At 35.5% G+C, this 23,429-nt stretch overlaps 1 protein-coding gene across 1 annotated transcript in view; it reads left to right on the forward strand.

The window, feature by feature from the left end:
* LOC134348080 (SR-related and CTD-associated factor 4-like) overlaps positions 1-23,429 on the forward strand; it is an 80,888-nt gene that overhangs the window by 17,375 nt on the left and 40,084 nt on the right. The window contains exons 2-9 of the mRNA XM_063050921.1: positions 16,658-16,741; positions 17,219-17,263; positions 17,371-17,532; positions 18,086-18,227; positions 20,910-21,049; positions 21,646-21,795; positions 21,947-22,041; positions 22,341-22,461. Of these exons, the coding sequence (XP_062906991.1) occupies positions 16,658-16,741; positions 17,219-17,263; positions 17,371-17,532; positions 18,086-18,227; positions 20,910-21,049; positions 21,646-21,795; positions 21,947-22,041; positions 22,341-22,461 (939 nt within the window). The remainder of the gene's footprint in view (positions 1-16,657; positions 16,742-17,218; positions 17,264-17,370; positions 17,533-18,085; positions 18,228-20,909; positions 21,050-21,645; positions 21,796-21,946; positions 22,042-22,340; positions 22,462-23,429) is intronic.

A 23,429-nucleotide genomic window follows, 5' to 3' on the forward strand; every position in this document is an offset into this window, starting at 1 on the left:
AGTCAAGTTTTTCTCGATGTGTATTTTCAAAAGTTTTGTACATTCAAAGCAGAACTCTGCCTCCATCCACCCATAGATGATGACAATATCCTATTAGGCCATAAATGTGTGGAATATTCTGAATTGATGCTTGCTGTTCTTAGCCTGGAATACCCATTCCTGCTATAAACTAACATTGGTGGTGCCTACCACTTAATCCACAGGATCTTGTGCCAAATTTTTGGTCTAGCATTGTAAATCTGCATTGTTTTATTTTACTCAGAACAGTACTTTATCATATCCTCACCCAAGTCCAAATGTACAGTACTTTTGAGCCCTGCTGGTGTCACACATCTCTGCTGCTAATACACCCTTCCTGCCGAAGAGTTTCGGCCCGAAACATCAGCTATACTTTTTTCCATAGGTGCTGCCTGGCCTGCTGAGTTCAGCATTTTGTGTATTTGCTTGGATTTCCAGCATCTGCGGATTTTCTCTTGTTTGTTAATTACAGAAATGTGTAACATCCCATTATTTTAAAACTTACACATGCAAAAATCTTTATATCATGTTTCAAAAAAGTGTTGCTATGTATACTAACAAATCCCCTTCACTAACAATGCGATACACTGAAGCCTCTGATTTTCCCAATACTTATTCAACTTCTGGCAAACAGTTATCGGGTCTAAATAGGTAACTGTTGAATTAACTTGTGTGTCAAATGAATAAATAACATTTTGACTTTTTAATCATAAGGTATTGCCCAGCCCTGCAACAGCAGAGTTAATTTGGCACAAATTTGATTTGATCTTGAGGCGCAGGATGTATTAAACATGCAGTAAAAGCAATGATTGGTTTGAGTCAATATTGTACATGCAGTTAAACACAAGCGTTTGACATGCTGTATTCAGGGGCATGTAGTTTGCGGACATCCTAATTAGAAGGCAAATGTTGAGCTGACCAAGCAAGTAGCTGAGGCTTGATGCAATATAACCAGTTTAATTTTTGTATGTAAATTTGTAAAGTAAAAATTGTAAATGTTTTTAATTTATTGCAGTGAATGAGACTCATAGTTATGAGGGAATGTCATGCATGTTATAGAACGTTGACTTAAACAATGGTGAGGGGAATATAGAAGCTTGAGTGTCAAATTAGATTTTTACGTGTTTGAAGTGCCTCCATGACATTTCTCATTCACAGATCTTTCATCTGTCTTGGAAGCTTGGATTTTATTTATCCAGTCTTTTCTTTAAAAAAAAGTATACTGCGAGGAATTGCTCGTGCCAGTTTTGTGCTGATGGTCTAAGCTTCCCAAAAAAAAAGTTATGATCAACTTAAAGGAAGTTTGAGGTAGAATGTTATGTGATGATAAGCTGAGAATGGGCAGTACCACTCTCCTTCAAAATAAAAATGTCCTATTGGAAATTTTTTATCTTGTTCAAATATTCCTTTACCTCACTATTAAAACAGACAGGACATATTTGTATGTTGCTTCTCATCAGAGTTTAAATTTTCACCTGTTTTAATTACTAAATGCACCACAAAAATCCCTTTTCTGTATTGAAACTTGAAACATTGTAGTACTGAAGAAATTGACGTTGACAACAAATCACTAATTAATAACCAGATGGAGGAGCTGTTTCTTAAGATTTCTGTTGCCTTTTACAGTCCAGCTGCTTTCTTTTATGATGCTTATCACTACTTCCTGAGTTTAACTCCCTCTAATGCTGCTCAAATATTTACTAGATGCAGTGAAAATCAGCATTAGAAAATGGTGGAAGTAATGAAATTGTTTGATTATCCCCATTATAGAATTTCACATTGAAGTAGAGCACACCTTTTATAGCAGAAAGGGGTGGAACACAATAGTTCAATCATAGCCTGCTTTCACAATTTCCCATCCTCTGTTTTCTCTATTCCTGCCAGCATTTGTATTGGGTAATATTGTCAATCAATGAATGATGTCCTGGCAGATTTGTCATAATACGTGGCCTAAAGACAGGATATGTGAATTATTAACTAATGTTTTAAAAACATTGAATGTGAATTTGGTTCACCAGGTGCAGATTGATTTTTAGCAGCCAATATAGCAAGTAATATTTTATTTTTGTTGTTTGTTTTGTCTTTATTAATTACTGAATCCAGGGGAATATCATGCTTATATAAATCACTATCTAGCAAAACCTCAAAAAATTATAAAATAGTCAATATTATTCTTTTTTATAATGTTAAAAAAGAAATCCCACTGGTTCACAAAAACCTGTTTGTGATATCAATGTGCTACTTGGCCCATTTAAAGGTTGTACTGTTTATTATGGATTTTTATTGTTTCGCAGGTTTCACAGTGGAAACTATACATTAATAACCATACAGTTTTTACAGTTTACATTTGTATGGTACTTTCTCCAGGTATTCCACTTGGTTGGTAAAAATTACCTATCTTATTTCACGTGCAAATGAAATTCAATTTATTTGATCACCATCTTAATTATACATTTGAACAAGATTTTATCTAACAAGAATTAATTTAATTCAAATTTCTGCTCATGTCAGAGACTGAAAATGGTTTTGTACAATGCAGACTTCGATCCCAAATAGATTCCCCTTCAACCATTTATTTGTGTACTAGTTACTGTGGAGTACCTTCAATACTTTAAATATGTTAAATTTTCCCTTTTATATATTGTTAAAATAATTACACCTGAAATTGCTTAGAAGATTCCAAAAAGCCCAGATGTTCAATGGACTTTTGTGTTCCCATCTTGCAGAAATCATAAACAATATTTTCATTCCTTGTTTCAACAGAATCTATCAATGTCAAGGCTAGACGCTTGTGCATTGCTGATTTTATGTTCAATTTGTATGAATAATGCTCATTTATATTAGATTAATAATGCAGTATACTGTATTGGCTGTGTCATGTGAATGTATAATTTGTATGTATCATTAGTTAAGTTCCATAAACTTTGTTCATTCTGATTTTAATGGGAATAATAGTTTTATCATATTCAAACTAATGAAATTGCTAGTTATATTAACCATTTACTAAAGAGTGACAGTGCATACAATGCTGTTGAAAATCAACTATTACCAAAAGAAGTTAAATTTAGTTCAAAACTTCCATGAGCTACTCGCTTTATGTGTATATATAATACTTCTGAGAATGAAGCAAATAGTTACTGATCAGGCAAAGAATTTAAAGGATTCTTTGCATGAACCTTCAGTTATGGAAGTTTGGTTGATCAGCAAGCTTGACAAAATTTTTGCAGATGTTAGAGCTACTCTGTTTCCTGATCAGAGCTGAAATATCTGCAAACATTTTGCCATGCTCAGCGATCAACCAAATAGCCAACCTGAGCCACCAACTTTCAGGTATCCATTATTTCTTTTCAATGCAAGTAACTGTTGCTCAGAAGAGTCCTGAAGAGATGTTCTGTGCAGCCACAGAGATTAGGGTTTTCCACAGCAACCAGCAAAGCCAATTTACAAACCACTTTCTTCGTCTATTGCTGAGTATGGGTTTGTGAAGAAGAGTTGGTGCTGTGCAATATCTTGCACAACTAACCTGGTGCTTTGTTGAACCATGTCATTTCTTTGGAGTATGGTAATTAATTTTCCTGAATAGTTTAATCAAACATATCATTTCCAATATTAGTTAAATGATAAACTGAACTGTCCTAATTTTGTCACAGAGTATAAAATTAAGGCCCAAGTTAACAACATTTTAAACCTGAAAAACCGTTTCTAATGTCTCAGTCTGTTTGGATAAATCAGTTCCTATATTTTTAAAAAAATAGAAAATGAGAATGAACTTAAAATTATGAAGGATATCACCTTTTCACTATCCATATTAGAAAAGGACTGCACACTTGTTCAATTAATATTATTTATTAAATTTAATGCTTTATTTGAGGGAAATTAAGTTTCATTGTGTTAATTTTGAAAATGAATGCTGTAGCACTTCAAACAATATGCTAAGTACAAACTGAAAATTGGAGGCAAAAGTAAGTGTATATGCGGGACTGCATTGTGCCATATACTTGAACCTTGTGCAGGCAGTCAACTAAATTAATGTTGAAATTTGTAAATTGTCTATGTAACGAGTGTGCTAAGAATTTGTAAAAGATGCTGCAAAATATTTAAAATTTGCTGTGAGAGTAAAGTTTTTAGCTACAAGCACATTTTTAAAAATTTTAATACTTAGGACATACTGAGGGTGTAACCAGCCTCTGAAGAAGGAAGACATAACTACCGATGTAGTAACATTGGTTAATTTAGGTTCTAGAATACTCTGCATTGATATGATGGACTTCCTTCACTGTGAACATTACCAAATATGAACTCCTGGATGGAATCAAAAACTTTATGAGAAAATGCAATTAGCTTTAAAAGCAACATCTACATTTCTGCTAATGTGCTTGTGTTTTGTACAGTATGATTGTTTTTGGGGACAGATAGTTGTAAATTGGTTTCCTAATATTCCTGTAAAACTATGTATGGTCTTGTTTTGCATCACACTGTATGAACTGCTGATTTGAAATAAAAAAATAAATCAATCTTTTAATGTGTTTTAATAATCTGCTGAAAATACAGTATACTCTTAATTATATTAAAAAGGTATGCTCTTATTAATACATGCAAAATTAATTGTGATTGTTTCTCGTCATTTGCTATTACAGCATTTCACATGTAGTGGATTCGACAGCATGGTAATCAAACTGATTCAGTAAAGCAAACAATGTTATTTTAATTGGAAGAGAACTCATGATTCAATATGTTAATTATTGGCATTGTTATTGAGTTATTTTTCTACTTACTATTTAGAGCCAAATTTCAAAAAGAACAAACAAGGAAAGACTAGCAGTTTATCCATTCATTAACAGTATGGTTCCTAAACTGGAAAATGTGACAGCAACCTTTTTTATAGCATAATTCCCAAAGGGATCAAATAGCAGAATCTATGTTGGTTAATCCATATTTGAACACGCAAGTGCCGTGGCACCATTTTTACATCTTCAGTTTAAGAGTGTAAAGGCATAAATTAAAGGTGAGCAAAGTAAGTTATCTGAATTATAGCAACAGACTAGGGATCTTTTAGAGATAGGCTTGGAAAATTCTTTACAAAGTGATAACAACTCTTTAGTCTGGCTTTTACATTTTATTTCACTCAGTAATATTTTAAAATGCTTAACCATTATTGACTTGGGTTTATATTATACTGGAAAGTCATTTTTGGGTTAAATCATCCAGTTTGAATTAAACTAAACAATGAGACAAAATTACCCATTGATTTTAATTGAAGTTTGGTAAAGACCAAACAGTCCATCTTTTGTGTGAATTTATGGGAGGAAAATATTGGGTAGTATCTGCATTAGAAACAAAAAAAAATTGAAATTCTTACAGCTAGTTACTTCATGACATTTTTAGGTTCCAGGTGGTGATTATAAATCGTCAGTGCTTTAATACTGTATTTACTGATTGTTCTCAGGATATTTGAAATTGTGTTAGGCAGTGGAAGTCTAGAAAATGTAGGTTTCTCCATGATCATTTGAAAATTAGATCTAAACTGGATAAAATAGAAATATGGAAAAACTGGAGGCAATGGAGAGTCAAGGATCATTTCAGGTATGTGATGTTTTAAAAAAAAAATAAATAATAATAATCCTGGATATGCATAGTACACAAGCAAAGCTAATTGATCATTGGCTTTTATTTCTAATGGAGTAGACTACGAGGGACTCAAAGGTAAGCAACAGATGCAAACACTTTAGTTACATTGCATCTGGACTAAGAATTTCTGGATACTGCTTCTTCGGGAGGATTGGACTTGGAATATACGTTGGCAGTTAAATTGAGAAGAAGCAACATAAGGCCTGTTGGTATTCCCTGGAGTTTACAAGGATAACATAAGGATTAAATTGACAACTATTCCGACAAGTTGAAGAATACTGACAGAGAAGGAGAAGCAGTCCTTATTGAGGGTGGGAGTGTTAGTCCTTTGAAGTGTGAAGGTGGGATGTATTTTTATACCATCTGCAAATGGCAGTTGATGTTAGATCAGTCATTAATTTTCAATCCGAGATTGCTAAAATTTCTGTTTATCGAAGGAACTGAGGATACAAATAAATGAAGGTAGGTCGTGGATCAGCCTAGATCTTACTGAATGCTGCCGTAAACTCAAGGGCTTAAATTAGTTCTATTTCAGACAAGTTTCCTGTTATCAACGTCATTTTTAAAATACTCTGTTGCCACCAGATGCATATTCAGCTGAATGAAAGATTTAATACATGTATCAAAATTGTGTATACCTTTGCTGCTTTTCAAATAGAAGAGATAATTTTCACAACTTTGGGCTACCAAAGCACTTATACACCCAAAGAAGTTTAGTAGCCCTTGTAAGTTATAATGTATGGTGGCCAGCGAGCTTTTTTTCCCAACAAGTTTGTTCAAACATTCTGTTTTATTTTAAAAAAACATAAGCTGCTTTTATAATGTGAGTGATGTGCCTTGGCCTATAGGATGGTTAATTCACTTACTGCTCTTGGGAGCAACTTTACTATTCCTTAAAGGGCTGGCTGAACTTGGTTTAATGCCTCAATGAAAGGCAGCATTCGGACCAGCTGTTACTCTAGGGGGCAAGGATACCAACCTATGTAATGGCAGTCAGGGCTAGCGCAAATCGAATCTTTATTCTTGAAATGTAGATGTGAGTTTTGTTCAGTGAACCACATGTGACACTTAATTAAGTGATTTTAATCAGTGTGTCAGCACTATATCACTGCATGCTGGAACTGAATGTGGATATAAATATATGACTGTATATTTTAATAACTAAAGTTATTGCCTTGAATTTTTTGAACAGTTGTCACTAAAACAATTCATAGTGTTTGGATGAGAATGCTGAATTTTTTTTTAACCTTATTTGGTAAAAGGGCTATTTGGGCCATCGAGTCTCCTCTGATATTCAGTCATGGCTGATTTAATTTCCTTCTCAACCACATTCTCCTGCTTTTTCCCCTTACTAATCAAGAACCTATTAACCTCCGCTTTAAAAATACACCTCTGCTTTTGTAGCAATGAATTCCACAGATTCACCACCCACATGGAATGATGAATGGCGATATAATCTATCTAACTGAGTAAATTGAGAACTTGTCTTTAATTTTCATGCCTCAGTTTGTGCTTGTTCAGATAACATTAGGAAATATATAAGCATATGAACAGCATTTTCATACTAGATTCCAGGCATGAAGTTTTCTGATTTTGTATCTAGTTATGCTGGGGGGGGTGTTATCTTTTAATTTCTATAAACTTAAAACAAAAGAAAAATAATTTCAAATTTAATGAGAACAATTGTTGTAAGTCTTCAGCAGGTCAGGTAGCATCTGTGAAGAATGACCTTTAATCGGCTAGAACTGGATACCTGACCTGAAATGTTCATTGCTCTAAATCATATTTGGTTAAAAAGCCCAGATGCGAAGCAGTTTAAAGACAGAGATCTGTTATCTGATGGAAATTATTGACCTGGAACATTAGTGAAAGTCAAAAACTGCAGATGATGGAAATACTCAGCAAGTCAGGTTGCATCTGTGGGATTAATTTGGTTTATGTTTCCACAGATGCTGTGACACCATCTACGCAATCGTTTCGCAGTTTTTGTCCAATTTTGGTTGGATATTTACTTCGAAAGGATGAAAGATTTTGCATGTAGCTTAATGAATATTGTGATATGAAAAGGTAGTAGGAAGTTTACATGTTAAGTCCCGCTATTAACCTTGCATGGCATGTGAGCAGAGGTCAATTGAAGTTGCTTTTTTTTAGATTATTTAGGTTTTGAAACTTGAAACATGTACAATGATAGGGAATTCACTGCGGTAATAATGTCTGCAAAGGTGACAGCCTTTAATAAGATGTATATTTGGGCAACATTTCAAATTAAGTTTTGCCTCTTACTGCATTCTCTTAAAACAGAATGGGATAATTTCATATAAATTAGAGTATATACAGTTTGTTGAGTAATGGACGTAAATTGAAATGGTTATATGATATCCCCCAAGAACTTAAGAACTCTGCAGGATGAACGTCGTTCATTGAATGACAAACAGGGTTAACATTTCAAGCTGCTAACTTTAATGAAACTGAGTATTGAGATGTGGTACAAAATAAAATTAAAGATTTTCATCAGTTCATACAATTGCAAGTGATACAATTAGTTGGCCTTGACTTCGTGGATGGAAATTGCCGAATGCTGATCCCAGGGGTGGAAAGAAACAAAAAGACAATTAAGCACACCCCATTATTTGTTTCCTATTTGTAAATACTGAAAACCTATCTGGTTAGAGCACTTATCAGTATATAGTTTCTGTAGGAAATGGCATTTAATCTGGATCTCAGAATAGTCATACAAAGAAAATACTTAATATAGCTTGTTATTTCAAACTTATATCCAGAATGAATACCAAGGTGAATGTTTTAAATATTAAGTTCAGGTTAGCATGCTTTCTGATGTGCATGCAGAAATTTCAAACTTTTTAAGTTACCAGACTGCCTAATTTTAATGTGAAAATCTGACTTGCTACATCAGAGTTTTTGCTGAAGGCTACAATGATTACTGATATCAGGATTCAATGGATCATTCTGTAACTGGCCTTGTGCGAAATGGCCATTTTGCATGATATTCCTGTTTTAATGTTAATTATTCATGATTTTAAAAAGTTTCACACACTGCAGCATCTATACTTTAAAATTATGAGAAATTTAAAAGGTGTAATTGAAGGGTGGAAAGACACATTTTAATAGGCAAGTATTGTACTCATTTACTCACAGTTTATAGTTACTACGTTATAAGTTGTGGAAGGGCATAAAAGAAAAGGTTTTCCCCAATTTACATGCCTTTCTTTAAACTTCGGTTGAAAGAACTACAGCATTAGAGGTTTTCTTTTAAAAAAGCATGAAAAATGTTGATTACAATGTTGAAAAAAAAATTGTTGACTTGTTGGACTGATTATAATGCATTTTGACTCAGTCTTCCTTACAAAAATATTTCCATACAGCTGAGAATAATTAAGCACCTGAATTTACTGATTGAAACATCGCCCAAGATTTGAATTCTGCATTGAAACTGAAGGGGGGAAAGAATTCTTTTGTTTGCCAGCAATGAGTACAGTGGCATGCAGAAGTTTGGGCACCCCAGTCAAAATATCTGTTACTGTGAATAGCTAAGTGAGTAAAAGATGACCTGATTTCCAAAAGGCATAAAGTTAAAGATGACACATTTCTTTAATATTTTAAGCAAGATTACTTTTTTATTTCTATCTTTTACAGTTTCAGAACAACAAAAAAGGAGAAGGGCCCGAAGCAAAAGTTTGGGCACCCTGCATGGTCAGTACTTAGTAATACCCGCTTTGGCAAATATCACAGCCTGTAAACAATTTTTGTAGCCAGCTAAGAGTCTTTCAATTCTTGTCTGGGGGATTTTCGCCCATTCTTCCTTGCAAAAGGCTTCTAGTTCTGTGAGATTCTTGGGCCGTCTTGCATGCACTGCTATTTTGAGGTCTATCCACAGATTTTCGATGATATATAGGTCGGGGGACTGTGAGGGCCATGGCAAAACCTTCAGCTTGCGCCTCTTGAGGTAGACCATTGTGGATTTTGGTGTGTGTTTAGGATCATTATCCTGTTGTAGAAGCCATCCTTTTCATCTTCAGTTTTTTTACAGACGGTGTGATGTTTGCTTCCAGGATTTGCTGGTATTTAATGGAATTAATTCTTCCCTCTACCAGTGAGCTGTTCCCTGTGCCATTGGCTGCAACACAAACCCAAAGCATGATCGATCTCCCCCCCCCCCCCCCGCTTAACAGTTGGAGAGGTGTTCTTTTATGAAATTCTACACCTTTTTGTCTCCATACCTTCGCTCATTGTGGCCAAAAAGTTCAAAGGAACATCTAAACAAGCCTGATGCATTTTGGAAACAAGTCCTGTGGACTGATGAAGTTAAAATAAACTTTCTGGCTGCAATGAGCTGAGCAAAGATATGTTTGGAGAAAAAAGGGTGCAGAATTTCATGAAAAGAACACCTTTCCAACTGTTAAGCACGGGGGTGGATCGGTCATGCTTTGGGCTTGTGTTGCAGCCTGTGGCACGGGGAACAGTTCACTGGTAGAGGGAAGAATTAATTCAATTAAATACCAGCAAATTCTGGAAGCAAACATCACACTGTCTGTAAAAAAGCTGACGATGTAAAGAGGATGGCTTCTACAACAGGATAATGATCTTAAACACACCTCAAAATCCACAATAGACTACCTCAAGAGGCACAAGCTGAAGGTTTTGCTATGGCCCTCACAGTCCCCTGACCTAAACATCATTGAGAATCTGTGGATAGACCTCAAAAGAGCAGTGCATGCAAGACGGCCCAAGAATCTCACAGAACTAGAAGCCTTTTGCAAGGAAGAATGGGCGAAAATTCCCCAAACAAGAATTGAAAGACTCTTAGCTGGCTACAAAAAGCATGTACAAGCTGTGATACTTGCCAAAGCGGGTGTTACTAAGCACTGACCATGCAGGGTGCCCAAACTTTTGCTTTGGGCCCTTTTACAGTTTCAAAATAACAAAAAAGGAAAAGATGGAAATTAAAAAAAAGTAATCTTAAAATATTAAGGAAATGTGTCATCTTTAACTTTATGCCTTTTGGAAATCAGGTCATCTTTTACTAGCTTAGCTGTTCACAGCAACAGAAATTTTGACCGGGGTGCCCAAACTTTTACATGCCACTGTATGAGCCTGTCTTTGTGGATTCCATTGAAGTGAATGCCAGGAAGTGAAGACAACTGTTATTTTACAGTACCTCTGCTCATTCACTGTTAGTAAAGGTTAATTTTTTTCTTTGGTTTTTGCCTACTGGTACAGATTTGAGGAGTATTGTTAAGTATAATGGACTTGAAAATCTGGGCATGACATCCAGATTTGAGACAACTGTCTCCTGATTCAGTGCTAGAGAAACTGGGGAAAGAGAATCATGGAAAAGTAGAAGAAAAAACATCCAAAAGGAGCAATAAATAGCACATTGAATTAGCAATACTTCTGTTCAGGCTCAAGTGTAGCATCTCTTGAGAATGTCGTTGGTGGTTATGAGGGATTAATTTTAAAACCCAGACAATTCCATGGTTAATTAAGCTTTTTAGTATAAAATGGGACAGAAATAGCAATGTTGGCTGATATAAAATATCAAGAAATTGGAACAGAATTTCTGTTTTGCTCTTTCCTCACTCCCAATTACATTTTCAAAAAAGAAACATGCATGCACATTTTAACTAACTTGACTAGGTCCTTGAGCATTTTAATTGTTCCAAGTTTCTGTAATGCATTGTAAACATAAGCACCCTAATGGTTTGATTTTCTAGAGAAATGCCAACATTTCCACTTTGAACTGCCAGTGTTTTCCTTTTCATAAGTCAGGAAAGCAGAATTTCCTGATGATGCAAGCACAAACGGGCAGACCGGAACTTCAGGACTTCCCAGTTGTGCATGGATGTAGGATTTGTCATAGAGTACAAGGGAGGAGCACCAATTTCTTGCTTGTCTCAGCAGTTAAACAGGCAAAAATATTCAAAAATTCTGTGCCACATTAGACCTGGTACAGGTTCAGTAACTGTTTCATGGGCGAAATAAAGTCTATAAGGGATCTAGGTACATCTTGGGTAATTCAGTTGAGTTCACTTGTGAATTTTTTTTAACTTAATGAATTTGACTTTTCAAAATATAGATAATTAAATATTTTAATAATTGGTTTAATTTAGTAGGTTTTGAATGTTGGGGAGCATTCTAATTTGATGTTTTCCTTTACTAGCTAAGTTGCGTCAAAGCTGGTGTCCGAGTAAGGCTTATTTAAGCTCCATAAGTGATGGTGTTATTTGTAGCTGAAGCTGCTTCGTGAACACATTGCATCTTGTTGAATGGAGGAAATTGCCGCCAAAGTCCATTTCTGCCAAGTGTGGAGTTGCTAAGGAACACTGAATGCTGGGGTGGAGGAGGGTGCTGGGAAATTGGACATTGTTCTTGACCCTTGAGTTCTTTTGAGCTCTGCAATAACTTTGTTGTAAATATTATTTGCTGTCATGAGTCTCTCAACTGTCCAGATTATTTTATCAATTTTGAATTCCTAGTATTTGCATATGTGTATAATACAGAACATTTTTTCCCCATTTTCATGAGAAGCTATGACATTCCATGCATCACATCAATTTTCTGTTGCTTTTATTCTCTGGAAGGCAGTCTAAGGGAGTTCTTCAATGGTTCCAATTTGTCAGCATGCTATGGTGGAAACTCTAAAACCATGGACTTTGTCCATGAAGGCTATGTGTTGCCTCTACCAAGTTTCAAGTGGATCAATTAACATGCAACCTTGGACCTTAGAATGTGTCCGTGTGCCATATTCATTCCTGGACTACTACTTGTACCAGAAGACCAATGATACTGAAGCAGATGCGAAGGTATCTTGAAGCATTTAATCAGCATGGATCCCTGGAAACACCATACAAAATACAAGTCCTTTGTTAATAAATGTCATTGCAGACTTTTTGCCAAATGTGCATAACATTTCTCAAGGCATTATAATCTGAAGAAAGTTGTTTATTGAGGTTTATACTATTTTGCAATGATACTAGGAAATGTGAGTTTTTGTATATAATGTTATATGGCTGAATAAATAAAGATACTGCACAATTTTGCACAAAAGCGATCATTCAAGTAATTTATGTATGTGTATATGTATGTCTTTGTGCTAGCCAATTAGTGCTTTTAATCCCAATTTGCATGTAAACCTTGAGTGTAACATAATTTGCTCACAGTAAAAATCCTGTCTTTTTAAAGGCTACTCTAAGGTATATATGTATGTAGATAGATAATATATATTGTATATACAGGAAGTGCAGCAGCATACTTGTATATGTTGTTCACAACATAATTACTGCAACAACTTTTAATTGGAGTCACCACCGTTTTCTTAAAATTGCTCTGAATGACACCTCATTTGTTTACCCTTATCAATGTGGTTACATGGAGACAGCTGGAATGGGAATTTGGTTCCTCTGAGAATTTTGTGCATGGAAGAAGGAAGGTTGCTATTTTCTGATTTTAATACTTGGGGCTGAAGGTGCCAAGTGCTGAATATTCTCCAGCACCTAATGCAAGTTCTGTGTTTTTTAAATAAAAAAGGCTTGCAGAAAAACAAATTAAGGAAATAACTACTGAAATGAAACCAAGTAATATACTAAGTAGGATTTGATCATGGCAGTACAGTGTATCAGGAAATTGATTTAGCTATTGCTACAACAAAGTCAGTAACCACATTAACAGTAAATTTAGGAAATTTACATTAAGAGCTTGTACATCAAAAGTACAAGCTGTTGATATTTTGGAGAATTAGGATGGGGGGGGGAGTTGCCCAGATAGAACAATTTAGAAGGGAGTAACTGCTTAGATTACGTGCTGCCCTGGATTTAAGTAATTGCCATGGACAGAAAAATGACTCAGGCAGTTTGTGGTGACACAAAATATTATTAATGAGTCTTTTGACTTCGTCCAATGGTTTCAAAATGGTAATTGCTCACTACTGAAGACATTTGTTTGAGGCTAGCATGCAGAATCTTGGGTAACAATGCTGAAATTCTCACCTGAGTGTAAATTGGCATACATTCAGAGCAAATTACATAACTAAATGTGTGGTGAAGGAAGGTATTTGAAATCATTGGACATTGGTGCATTTATTGGGGAAAAGAGCTACTTACTTTGCTTAAACTCTTATGGGGGTCGTCTGGTGAGATGGGAAAATAAGGCTGTAAATGGATTTAAACTAATAGTGGTGGAGTTGGTGTGTGGTAAAACCAGACACAAACAGGCTATCTGAGAGATCAAAAACGAGAAAATCTACAGGTGCTGGAAATCCAAGCAACACACAAAATGCTGGAGGAACTGAGCAGGCCCAAAACATTGACTGTACTTCTTTCCATAGATGCCACCTGACCTGCAGAGTTCCTCCAGTATTTTGTATGTGTTGCTAAGTTTATCTGTGATCTTGTATATACTTTTTTATGCTGTTGAGTGGATGCACAAAATGATTGGAGACATCTTGAGGGATACGTTAACTAAAGTAGATTGGAAAAAGGTTTGCCAGTAGGTAAGCGGTGAAGTGCATGAAATATTTCAAATATGTCTTCCATAGAGAATGGGAAGAGATGGGAAATAATCATTCAATAGCTAACTTAGGAAGGCAAGGGTGACATTAGATTAAAAGAAGAACCTAGCATAGATATTGGTTATAAAATGCAACACATTTCCAGAAACTGAAAGTTTATATTCCCAAAGTGATGGCAGTTGAAATAAATTAGCAATCTTCTTTGGAAATTACACCTACTGGAAGGTAACCAAAGTAACAGCTCCATATGAAGGAAGGGTAGGGGAAAATGGGAAACTAGAGCAGTTAGCTTTACATCTGTGATTGGCAAAATGCTAGAATCTAATATTTGTGGATGTACTAACAATGTAGAAAATAAGGATTACACAGGATCAGTCCAACAAGATCATATATCACCAATGTAATGGTCAATTGAAAATGTAACAAGGAGGGCTGTTTGGGTCTTGATGTTAAAAAAAAGGTACAGTTGTCTTGGAGGCAGTGCAGTGAAAGACAGTAAATTCTTGGAATAAGGAATTATTATACGGTGAGATTGCTCAAGATCCAAGTTTCTTAAGTTTTGATGGATGAGATCACTTTTTTTAAATCTGTGATTGTGGAGGTTGTTCCCAAGTGGCTTAGTTTCTTCAGATGATGACGAGAATCAGGTGATAGTTCTCAAGGTAAAGTCTAGGAATTTGCCACTTAATGAACAGTGAATATTCAATGTAAGAAGCTGAGAGATCTTTTGGATATCAGTAATTATATTGAGAAGCACGCTCCTCAGCCCAATGAGCTCATGCTACCCAACTACACCCATGTGAAGATTGCTAAACAATCAACATTTCGAGCCAAGGACTCTTCTTCAGGACCCGAAACATCAACTGTTCATTCATTTACAGCAACTATGCAGACTCTTGCGTGTTTATGTGAAAATTAACGTGCTAACCTGTATGTCTTTGGAATGTAGGAGGAAATTGTACATCTCCTTGGAGACGGTGGTGGAATTAAACCTGGGTTGCTGACGCTGTAATAAGGTTTTACTAACCGCTACATTATTGTGCTGTCCCTAATGTCTGAGGATTGTATGGACTGGGCAAGAAAGTAAGCATGGGGAAAATTTGGCCATAATCTACAGCAATCTAGATTCAGGGGATCATATTTTTTCTTCATCTGTATTTGTATGCCTATTAAAAGGATATCGGTATGGATGGCAATATTTCAGGACATCTGTTGGATGGGGCAGAATCTGGTTTGATTAACTGAATTTTAATTTCTCAGTTGTTTTGAGATTTGAGCTTGTTTCTAGATTAGCATCCTGCCCTCTGGCTATAGATCCAGTAGGCATACAGTAAAGCAGCTGTACCCCCAAGTGATACTGTAATATTTGACTTGAATTGTTTTGTGATTCCTTAAGAGTTAAATACAGTGGTTGACTATTTAATAATAGATTACCATTACATAATTAATATTTGACAATTCATTTTGCTGAACATGAATATGTAAAAGTCTGCTGTTGAATGTTCTTCCATGTTTTATGATAGTTACATTGTGGCAATTGTAAATTAACTTTTCCTTTGAAAATTCACTTATTACAAAAATCTTGCAATAATATTGAAGAATTTATTCATAAATGTTAAAAATTCTTTTTAGGAAATTGTATATAAATGAAAATTTCTGTCACTGATCTTTAACCTTTTTGAGGACTATGGATGGATAGGAATGTCAGTGTGATTTTACAATTGTGGTGGCAAAGAGGGATGTGTTTGATACTTTTAACAGGGAGGGTTTATAACTGAATGCAAAGTGAGAGTTCGTCAAGTAGAGGCAGTTTAAATTATTTTATATTTCTGAATAACAAAACCACTAAAAATTGTTAGAAAAGTGAGAGAGAATTGTGTGGCTGATTGAAATCAATCTTCTTTCATTTGCTTTAAAGCAGAAGAGTTCTTGGCAATTGCCAGATTATCATTTTGATGAGTACGCATTGTACTCATTGTTATTCTTCAACACACTTTAAGTATCTGCAAACCTGTATCAAGGAAACTACTGTGATTAAGCAAGTGAATTTTGTGGTCTTCATAAAACCTATTGCAAATCAGAATGAATTGCTTTCAATGTAAGTGTGTGGTGGGGGTGGGTTTTTCCTCCTTCCAATTGCTGATGTCATGTCTGATGTAGTAGAATACTGCTTTCTGAAAGTTAAAGTTGCTCCTCTGTAGCAGGAATATTAGGCAGGTTTGAGATACTGTCATCTTACATTAGAGATCGTGCAGTAAATGATTTTAGAGATGGTTTACAGTAGAGACCTTGCAGTAAGATAGAGATGTTCTGACATCCAAATTACTTGGTACCGCGGATATTTCTGGTGCAGCAGATGTTCATTGCAGCAAGAAATGCCAGATTGCTGTGTTCCTGATGACGTGTTGCCCTTTTAAAAGGTATAATCTAAATGTACTTTGAAATCTATACAACCTGACTAATTTTGATTTTTCTTGTTTGTTTTAGCTCTTTTCCTTAATGGAACTAAAGCCACCAATTTCACGGGCAAAAATGATCCTTATCACAAAAGCTGCCATTAAAGCTATTAAGGTAAGAAATCTTGCATGATACTCTCTATTGTACCTGTTTTCATGTTATTCCTCCTGTTTTTCCCTTTCAGTTTCTGGTTGGTTTCTTTTGCATGAGGTTATGTTCTTCCCCTCCCCTGCAGCCTCTTACGGGTAAAAGAATGAAGCAGTGTTTCTTTGCGTATCATTACACTTTCAATTTGTCAGTGAATGTCTCAGGTGAATCAATGTTGGGAATTGCCATGAACATTTTTAGTAAATTGCATTTCATCTCATTTCATGCAAAATATAGCTGTTGATAGGTTTAGTTTAATCTGTATGAGTCAACAAATCCCTGGCCAAAGTTACAAAATAAGTCGAGACAGGAATGAACTAGTGTTCATGTGGGAAGATAGCAGTTATTTCATTAATAGCTTGGATATCTGTAAAGGTCACTAAAGGTCTGACAATATTATGAGAAATGAAAAATGGACCTACAATAATATTTCTGTCTTTCCAGCTTTACAAGCATGTTGTGCAAATTGTAGAGAAGTTTATTAAAAAGGTGAGAAACTGATTTTTTTCTTGATTTATTAACAGTAAATAATTCAATTTGTCCAAAACTGTTTGTTGATTCATAATATTTAGGCTTTTCACTTGTTTATCTTGTAGTGCAAACCAGAATTCAAAGTTCCCGGATTGTATGTGGTTGACTCTATTGTTCGCCAATCCCGTCATCAGTTTGGAGCAGAAAAAGATGTTTTTGGGCCACGTTTCAGTAAAAATATTACTGCAACATTCCAGTACTTGTATAAGTGCCCATCTGATGAAAAGGTAAATGCATCGTCCATGCAGAAGATATTTTTGTCTATCTTTAAGCTTTAGTTTTCTTCAATGTTTTGATCTGAGTTCCTGATTGAAGTTGCACTTTTGTCATGTCATTAAAACCTTCCTGACAACAATAATAAGTGGTGGTTGTGAATGGAACAATGGATTTAGTTTTTTCAAGCAAGGGATGACCATGGGCTGTTTAAAGGTATAAAATTAGGAAGCTATACTATTTCTTACAAACCAAGTGGCAAACAATAGAAATTAATGAAATTGTATAACTTTTTTGATGTGTAGTGGCCCAAGTGAAGTGCTTTGGTAACTTTTTGTTAGAGATTTTTGACTTGATACTGAAGTTTCATAATATTTTCATATCTGTAGGAATAACCACCATTTAAAAGGTTAACCAAAATGATTAGCATTCAGTTTTTCATGCCTCAGTAAGATCATTAGAAGGTTGTACTCAGAGGTAAATGTCAGCATTGCAAAGATGTGCGAAAATACTACATCAATTGTATATTACATCTATCAGAGTTACAATGTTATTTTGTTTATACAGAGTAAGATAGTTCGTGTTTTGAACTTGTGGCAAAAGAATTGTGTCTTCAAGATAGAAGTTATCCAGCCGTTATTAGATATGGCAGTTGGGATAACACCAACTCCTGCTCCACCTGCACTAGAAAATGCACCTAATAATACAAGTAAGTGTAAGTTTGCTGTTAAATAGTTTGTCTAAAAACACAAAGTAATAATGACGCCTTAGTGAATTAGCTTCATAACTGATTTGTTCTTTACATCAGTTTGAAGGGTAGTTAACTATTCAAACAGATTTCCTCTACTGGAATGGGCTTTTTATTTAATTCTTTAAAGGACATTGCAACAAATGCATTAGGATTAAAAGCATTGATTCAATTGATGGATAACTTTGTTATCAACATTTTCATGGGACTTTTAGACTGATAGTAACTTTATTATCAACTACATTGACATTAATAAATTGGAACTACTGTCCTTGAATAAAACCATATGAATGTTTTGGAAAATGGAGGAAGGAATTATTTTGGACAAATAAGTTGATAATTTCTTCCTATGTATTCTATTTCATTTTTTCTTGCATCTTGTATATGTATTGTATTGCATATACACAGGAATAGTGCTCTGATGAATTGAATGTTAATCTCTAAGGATCGCTTTGAAGTTGAATGGTATTACGTGCTTTCTTTATGGTGTTTAATAATAGTAGTAAGAACATGCAATAAAGTATAGAAAAATTGAATACCACAATTAAGGTAGCTGCTTTTTCTCCCCCTCTTTTTTATTTGAGCATTCTCTACAGATCGTTGATTACTTCTATTCTGACTTTTTAGGTTTTTTGGTAGCAAATAAGGCCAAAATAGGAACAACAGAAGGTGGCTGAGGGAGTGGGTGGGTAGTCTGTGAGGCTATAAACTGATTATGACCTCACGACATCTGTGAGCTCCTGTTACAGACCTTGAGGTATTTGGTACTATCCAAAATGTGCCTCCTCCACATCCAGCAAACATGGGACATAATTGTTACATAGTTGTTACATTTCTTCAAGAAATCTTTGGGCACAACTTGAATCTTTTTATCTGTTTGGTGATCTCCTCCCACAATTGAGCTTAGAGCGTTTTCTGCCTTGGGAGTCTCATATCAGACATAAAAGTGACCTGGTCAGCTAGATGTAGCTGTCTGATAGTAATAATATTGTCAACGATGGAGGTGCTGGTCTGGGAGAGGACATTGGTATTGATTTGCTAGTACTTTCAATAAACTTGGAGAATTTTGTAGCGGTGTTATTGGGATTTTTCCTGTGCTGTGAGATCCCTACTGTAGAAAACCTCAAGTTTCGTACCTCATCTGAAGTCCTATCTTTTTCTGTGAATCAAATGCTGTGCAGCAATAGAAAGCAGTTGTAAAATGAAGTGTAAATTCTGTCTGCCTAGTTTGATTCTCACTAGGTGCTAGCTCTAAGAAAATTGCAGAGAGCAACACTTCAGGATGTATGACTATATTTGGCACCAGTTAGACTGTGAAGTGCCTTCCTCAAATTCAAATGCCCACAGAAGTTTACCTGCAGCTCCAAGACAGATAACGTGCAAGCTATTTTACTACCCAATGGGTCTATAACAGTACAGATCTCATGGAAAACTTAATTTGCAACTAGTCCTATAAAAGGTCACCTGAACCTCGGTAATTTTACTGCAGTATGCAGGGAATGGCCTCACATCCATTGTTTCATAGCACTAAGTCATTCACCAAAGCATGTTATAAGATTGTCTTTCCACTTGACATCTGGAAGACCAAGATTCTCCACCAGCTGCCCTCTTCAGCACCACGTTGCTGTCTAACATAAAGGTTCTCTTCTCAGTAGCTAATTCTTGAGATAAGAAACTTTAATAAGGCAAATATGGATGTTGAAATTCGCCACCACCTTTGTTTCACCTTGCACTTCAACCCTTTTTCATCTCTTTTTCAGAAGTTCATTCATTCCTGGTCATATTTTAGTACCTCTACGTGTCACTGACCTCAGATTTCCTTGGGAGTCTCTTGCCTATGATTGCTGCAAACCTTGCCACTAAATACTTTTGAGTCGGTATCCCAATATAATCACAAACAAGGAAGCTGGTTGAATCTCTGCAAAGCCCCAAGTAAAGGTTTCTTTTCCAATTGTAATTCTCAACAATATGCTTTGACAGAAGTTGTTGCACATACCAAGTACAAACCAGCACTCGAAGAGCTTGATATACACTTAATTTTAAAAATTAGGAATTTAAAGAAAAAATGAAAATGCTCAATGCTGAACTCAGCAGGTTAAGCAGCATTTATGGAAATGAATAAACAGCTGGTTGTGGCCCTTCAGAACTGGAAAAGAAGGGGGAAGATGCCAGAATAAAAAGGTAGGTGGAGGGAAGGGACAACTAGCTGGTAGTTGATAGGTGAAGCCAAATCGGTCCAAAAGGTGAAGAAGAAGGAATCTGATAGGAAATGAGAGTGGACCATGGGAGAAAAGGAAGAAGGAACTCCCATTCTATCTCTGACCAGATGTTAAGTGTGCATCCTGCAAGAGTTACTGAATTTGGAATTAGGAGTGGGAATCATATTATTTTGATCTTTGCCAAACCCAGAATGATGAGGTCTGTCTGCAGCAGCCTGACTGCTGCTTTTCATGAAATCAATTAATTCAAACTTTAACCACTCATTTCCTTAATCAGAAGCCCAAGTCAATGGAAAAGGGATTTTGACAGTTTTTATTTTGCAATCTGTGCAACAGTAAGGTTTTGGTGTTACTTTTTTAACAATATTAGCATTTTAGCATTGCAGAGAAATAATGTTCAGCTATTTCAAATTACATTTTCTAGGTCCTCCTGTTGAACCTCCCACACCTGCACCAGTTCCTCAGATTACTTCTGATTCTTTATCTACAATGCAACAACAACTACCCACTTCTGATGCTTTCGTAGCTGTAGCTCAGCTTTTTCAGTCAACGCAAGGGGCGCAGGTAAAATAACAGTTTATAGTAATTACACTCAATTGACTTGTGCTGTACATATTACGTTAATGCTACCACTAAATTTTATGTATATTGATTTGAAATGGGCAAGTTATGTTCAATTCCGAATTTTATTGTGATGCTAAATGGAAACCACATTTTCTTTCATTTGGTAAACTAAGAGTTGGGTATTTTATCATGGAAAAACTAACTAAAATCTGGAATTTCAAGACTGACAGTGACGATATTAAACTAATTTGTTGTATCCTAATCTTCATGAAAGAGAAATAAAAGCATAATGATTGACTTTTTTTTAGTTTGTTTTAGTTAGTTTGTTTTTAGGGTAAATGAAGTGTAAGTTGAGGTTTTTTTGTGCTGTTCCAGGTTGTTTAAAGTTACTCCCCATCTAAGTTTATTGCCACATTTACAAAATACTTGACATGCAGTAACTTAAAATGGATTCAATACATGCAGGAAAAAAAGTTGAAAGATTCATTACCTTTTAGTTTTGTGTTTAGGTTCATTGTATTCTGGAACATGCAATTTCACTCTTTTTTTCAATTTTGTACATAAGTGGTAATGCTGATTTTTCTTCCCCACCTTAGATACAGCAAATATTGCAGAACTTCCAGCAGGCTCCAAAGCAGCAGTCACCAGTTGTAGATAGTGCCATAATGTCTCAAGTGGAGGCAATAACTGCTCAGTTGAAACCACCCAGTACGCAGCCTCCCGAGCAGAAAGCTGCCTTTGACAGGGTATGGAGAAACATTTGAAGTCAATTGAATGTTTGATACTGAGTAGACTGGTCACATTTGTATAAAGTAGATGTTTCAAAATATAGAATAACTACTTTAGGGTCTTTCCTCATGAATGAAATGTGACAGGTTGTTCACAATTTTACTGCAGAAATTGCTTGACCGGTTTGATTATGATGATGAGCCAGAACAAGTTGATGAAGTAAAGAAAGAAGAGCCTACGCCTCCACCTGCTCAAACTTCTTTGTAAGTACCAGTGAACTGATTGTCTTGAGCTCATGCGGTTACTAGTGATCTATGAGTTGTATGTGGGTCACGAGTGATATGACACAAAATTAGTTAAATTATTTGAATTGGACATAGTAATTCTATGGCCAACTTTTTGAATATGCTGCTGTTAATCAACAGTATCAAGTTGTTCACCACATGAAAATATTAAATATGTATAGTTGTACATGAAGAACTCCATGCATTCTATGGGTACTTTTAATGGGATTTCTAGTTTGCTGAATTAAACATTGTTTGTTTTGTCTACTTAATTTTAGTGCCTATTCGGGAGAAGGCTTACAGCCACCTATGTATCAGCAGCTTGGAATACAACTGCCAAATATGGAACAATTTCAGCAAACTTTGATGGGTCTTCAACAAGAGACATTGCAACAACAGGTTAGTGAATGCAACAAGTTTAAAATCCTGGAATCAACATTTTTTTAAAACTGATAAATGGATGCGCATTAGCTATTTAGTTAACATACCTGAATATGGTAGTATTGTGATTAATATTTACAATATCAAAATGCAAATATAGAACAGGAAGACCAATTAAACACCACATTAAGTCCAATTAAAGACCAATTAAGTCCACAGTGTAATAAACAGTCTGAGCTTCCACATTTCCTACCTCTTAATGGAATAAAAAATAAGTGTTATACTTAACTAAGTACAGAGCAACTTCACAATGTTCTTTTTCCACTAGTGCAAATGAAAGAGCCAGTTGAAGTCGTCATTTTGTAACTTGGGGAGTGGTCAGTTGACATTTTTGTACAGCATAAGAAATGGCGGGAGACTTCCGGTAGCGCTCATGGAGTGAAGTCGCGTTCTTGACTCGCTCCATTACCTCTGAGTTTTTTTTCTCTATGGTCAGCTATACTTTAATTAACCATTAAGGCATCAATTTTTACAATACTTTGAATTAAACTGAATTCTCTGACAATTGGATGATACTTAGATCTGCTATGTCTAAGAACGGGAAAGACGGCAAGGATGGTAAACCTTCGGCTAAACCGAAAGCTACGGATCTCCCTCCGACTGAATCACCGGTGACTTTGAAAGCGATATCGGAGTTAATTCAGAGGGAAATTTCAACCTCTGTTAGGGAGATGATTCGTACGGAAATTGCAGGCTTTGTTAAAGACCTGATTCATACGGAAATCTCAACTAATTTCCAGAAAATTGCCGATTTAATTGATAAGATGCAAACATGTATTGCGGAACATCAGTCGGCTATATCTGATCTTCAAAAATTCGCGCAACAAAGTGAGCTTAAGATGGGGAAAATCGAAGAAACAATTAATGTAATGAAGAAGAAACTTGACTTTTTGACTTTTAAAAACTCTGACTTGGAATCTAGAATG

Source organism: Mobula hypostoma, chromosome 6 (assembly GCF_963921235.1).
Source record: "Mobula hypostoma chromosome 6, sMobHyp1.1, whole genome shotgun sequence".
Lineage (NCBI taxonomy): Eukaryota > Metazoa > Chordata > Chondrichthyes > Myliobatiformes > Myliobatidae > Mobula > Mobula hypostoma.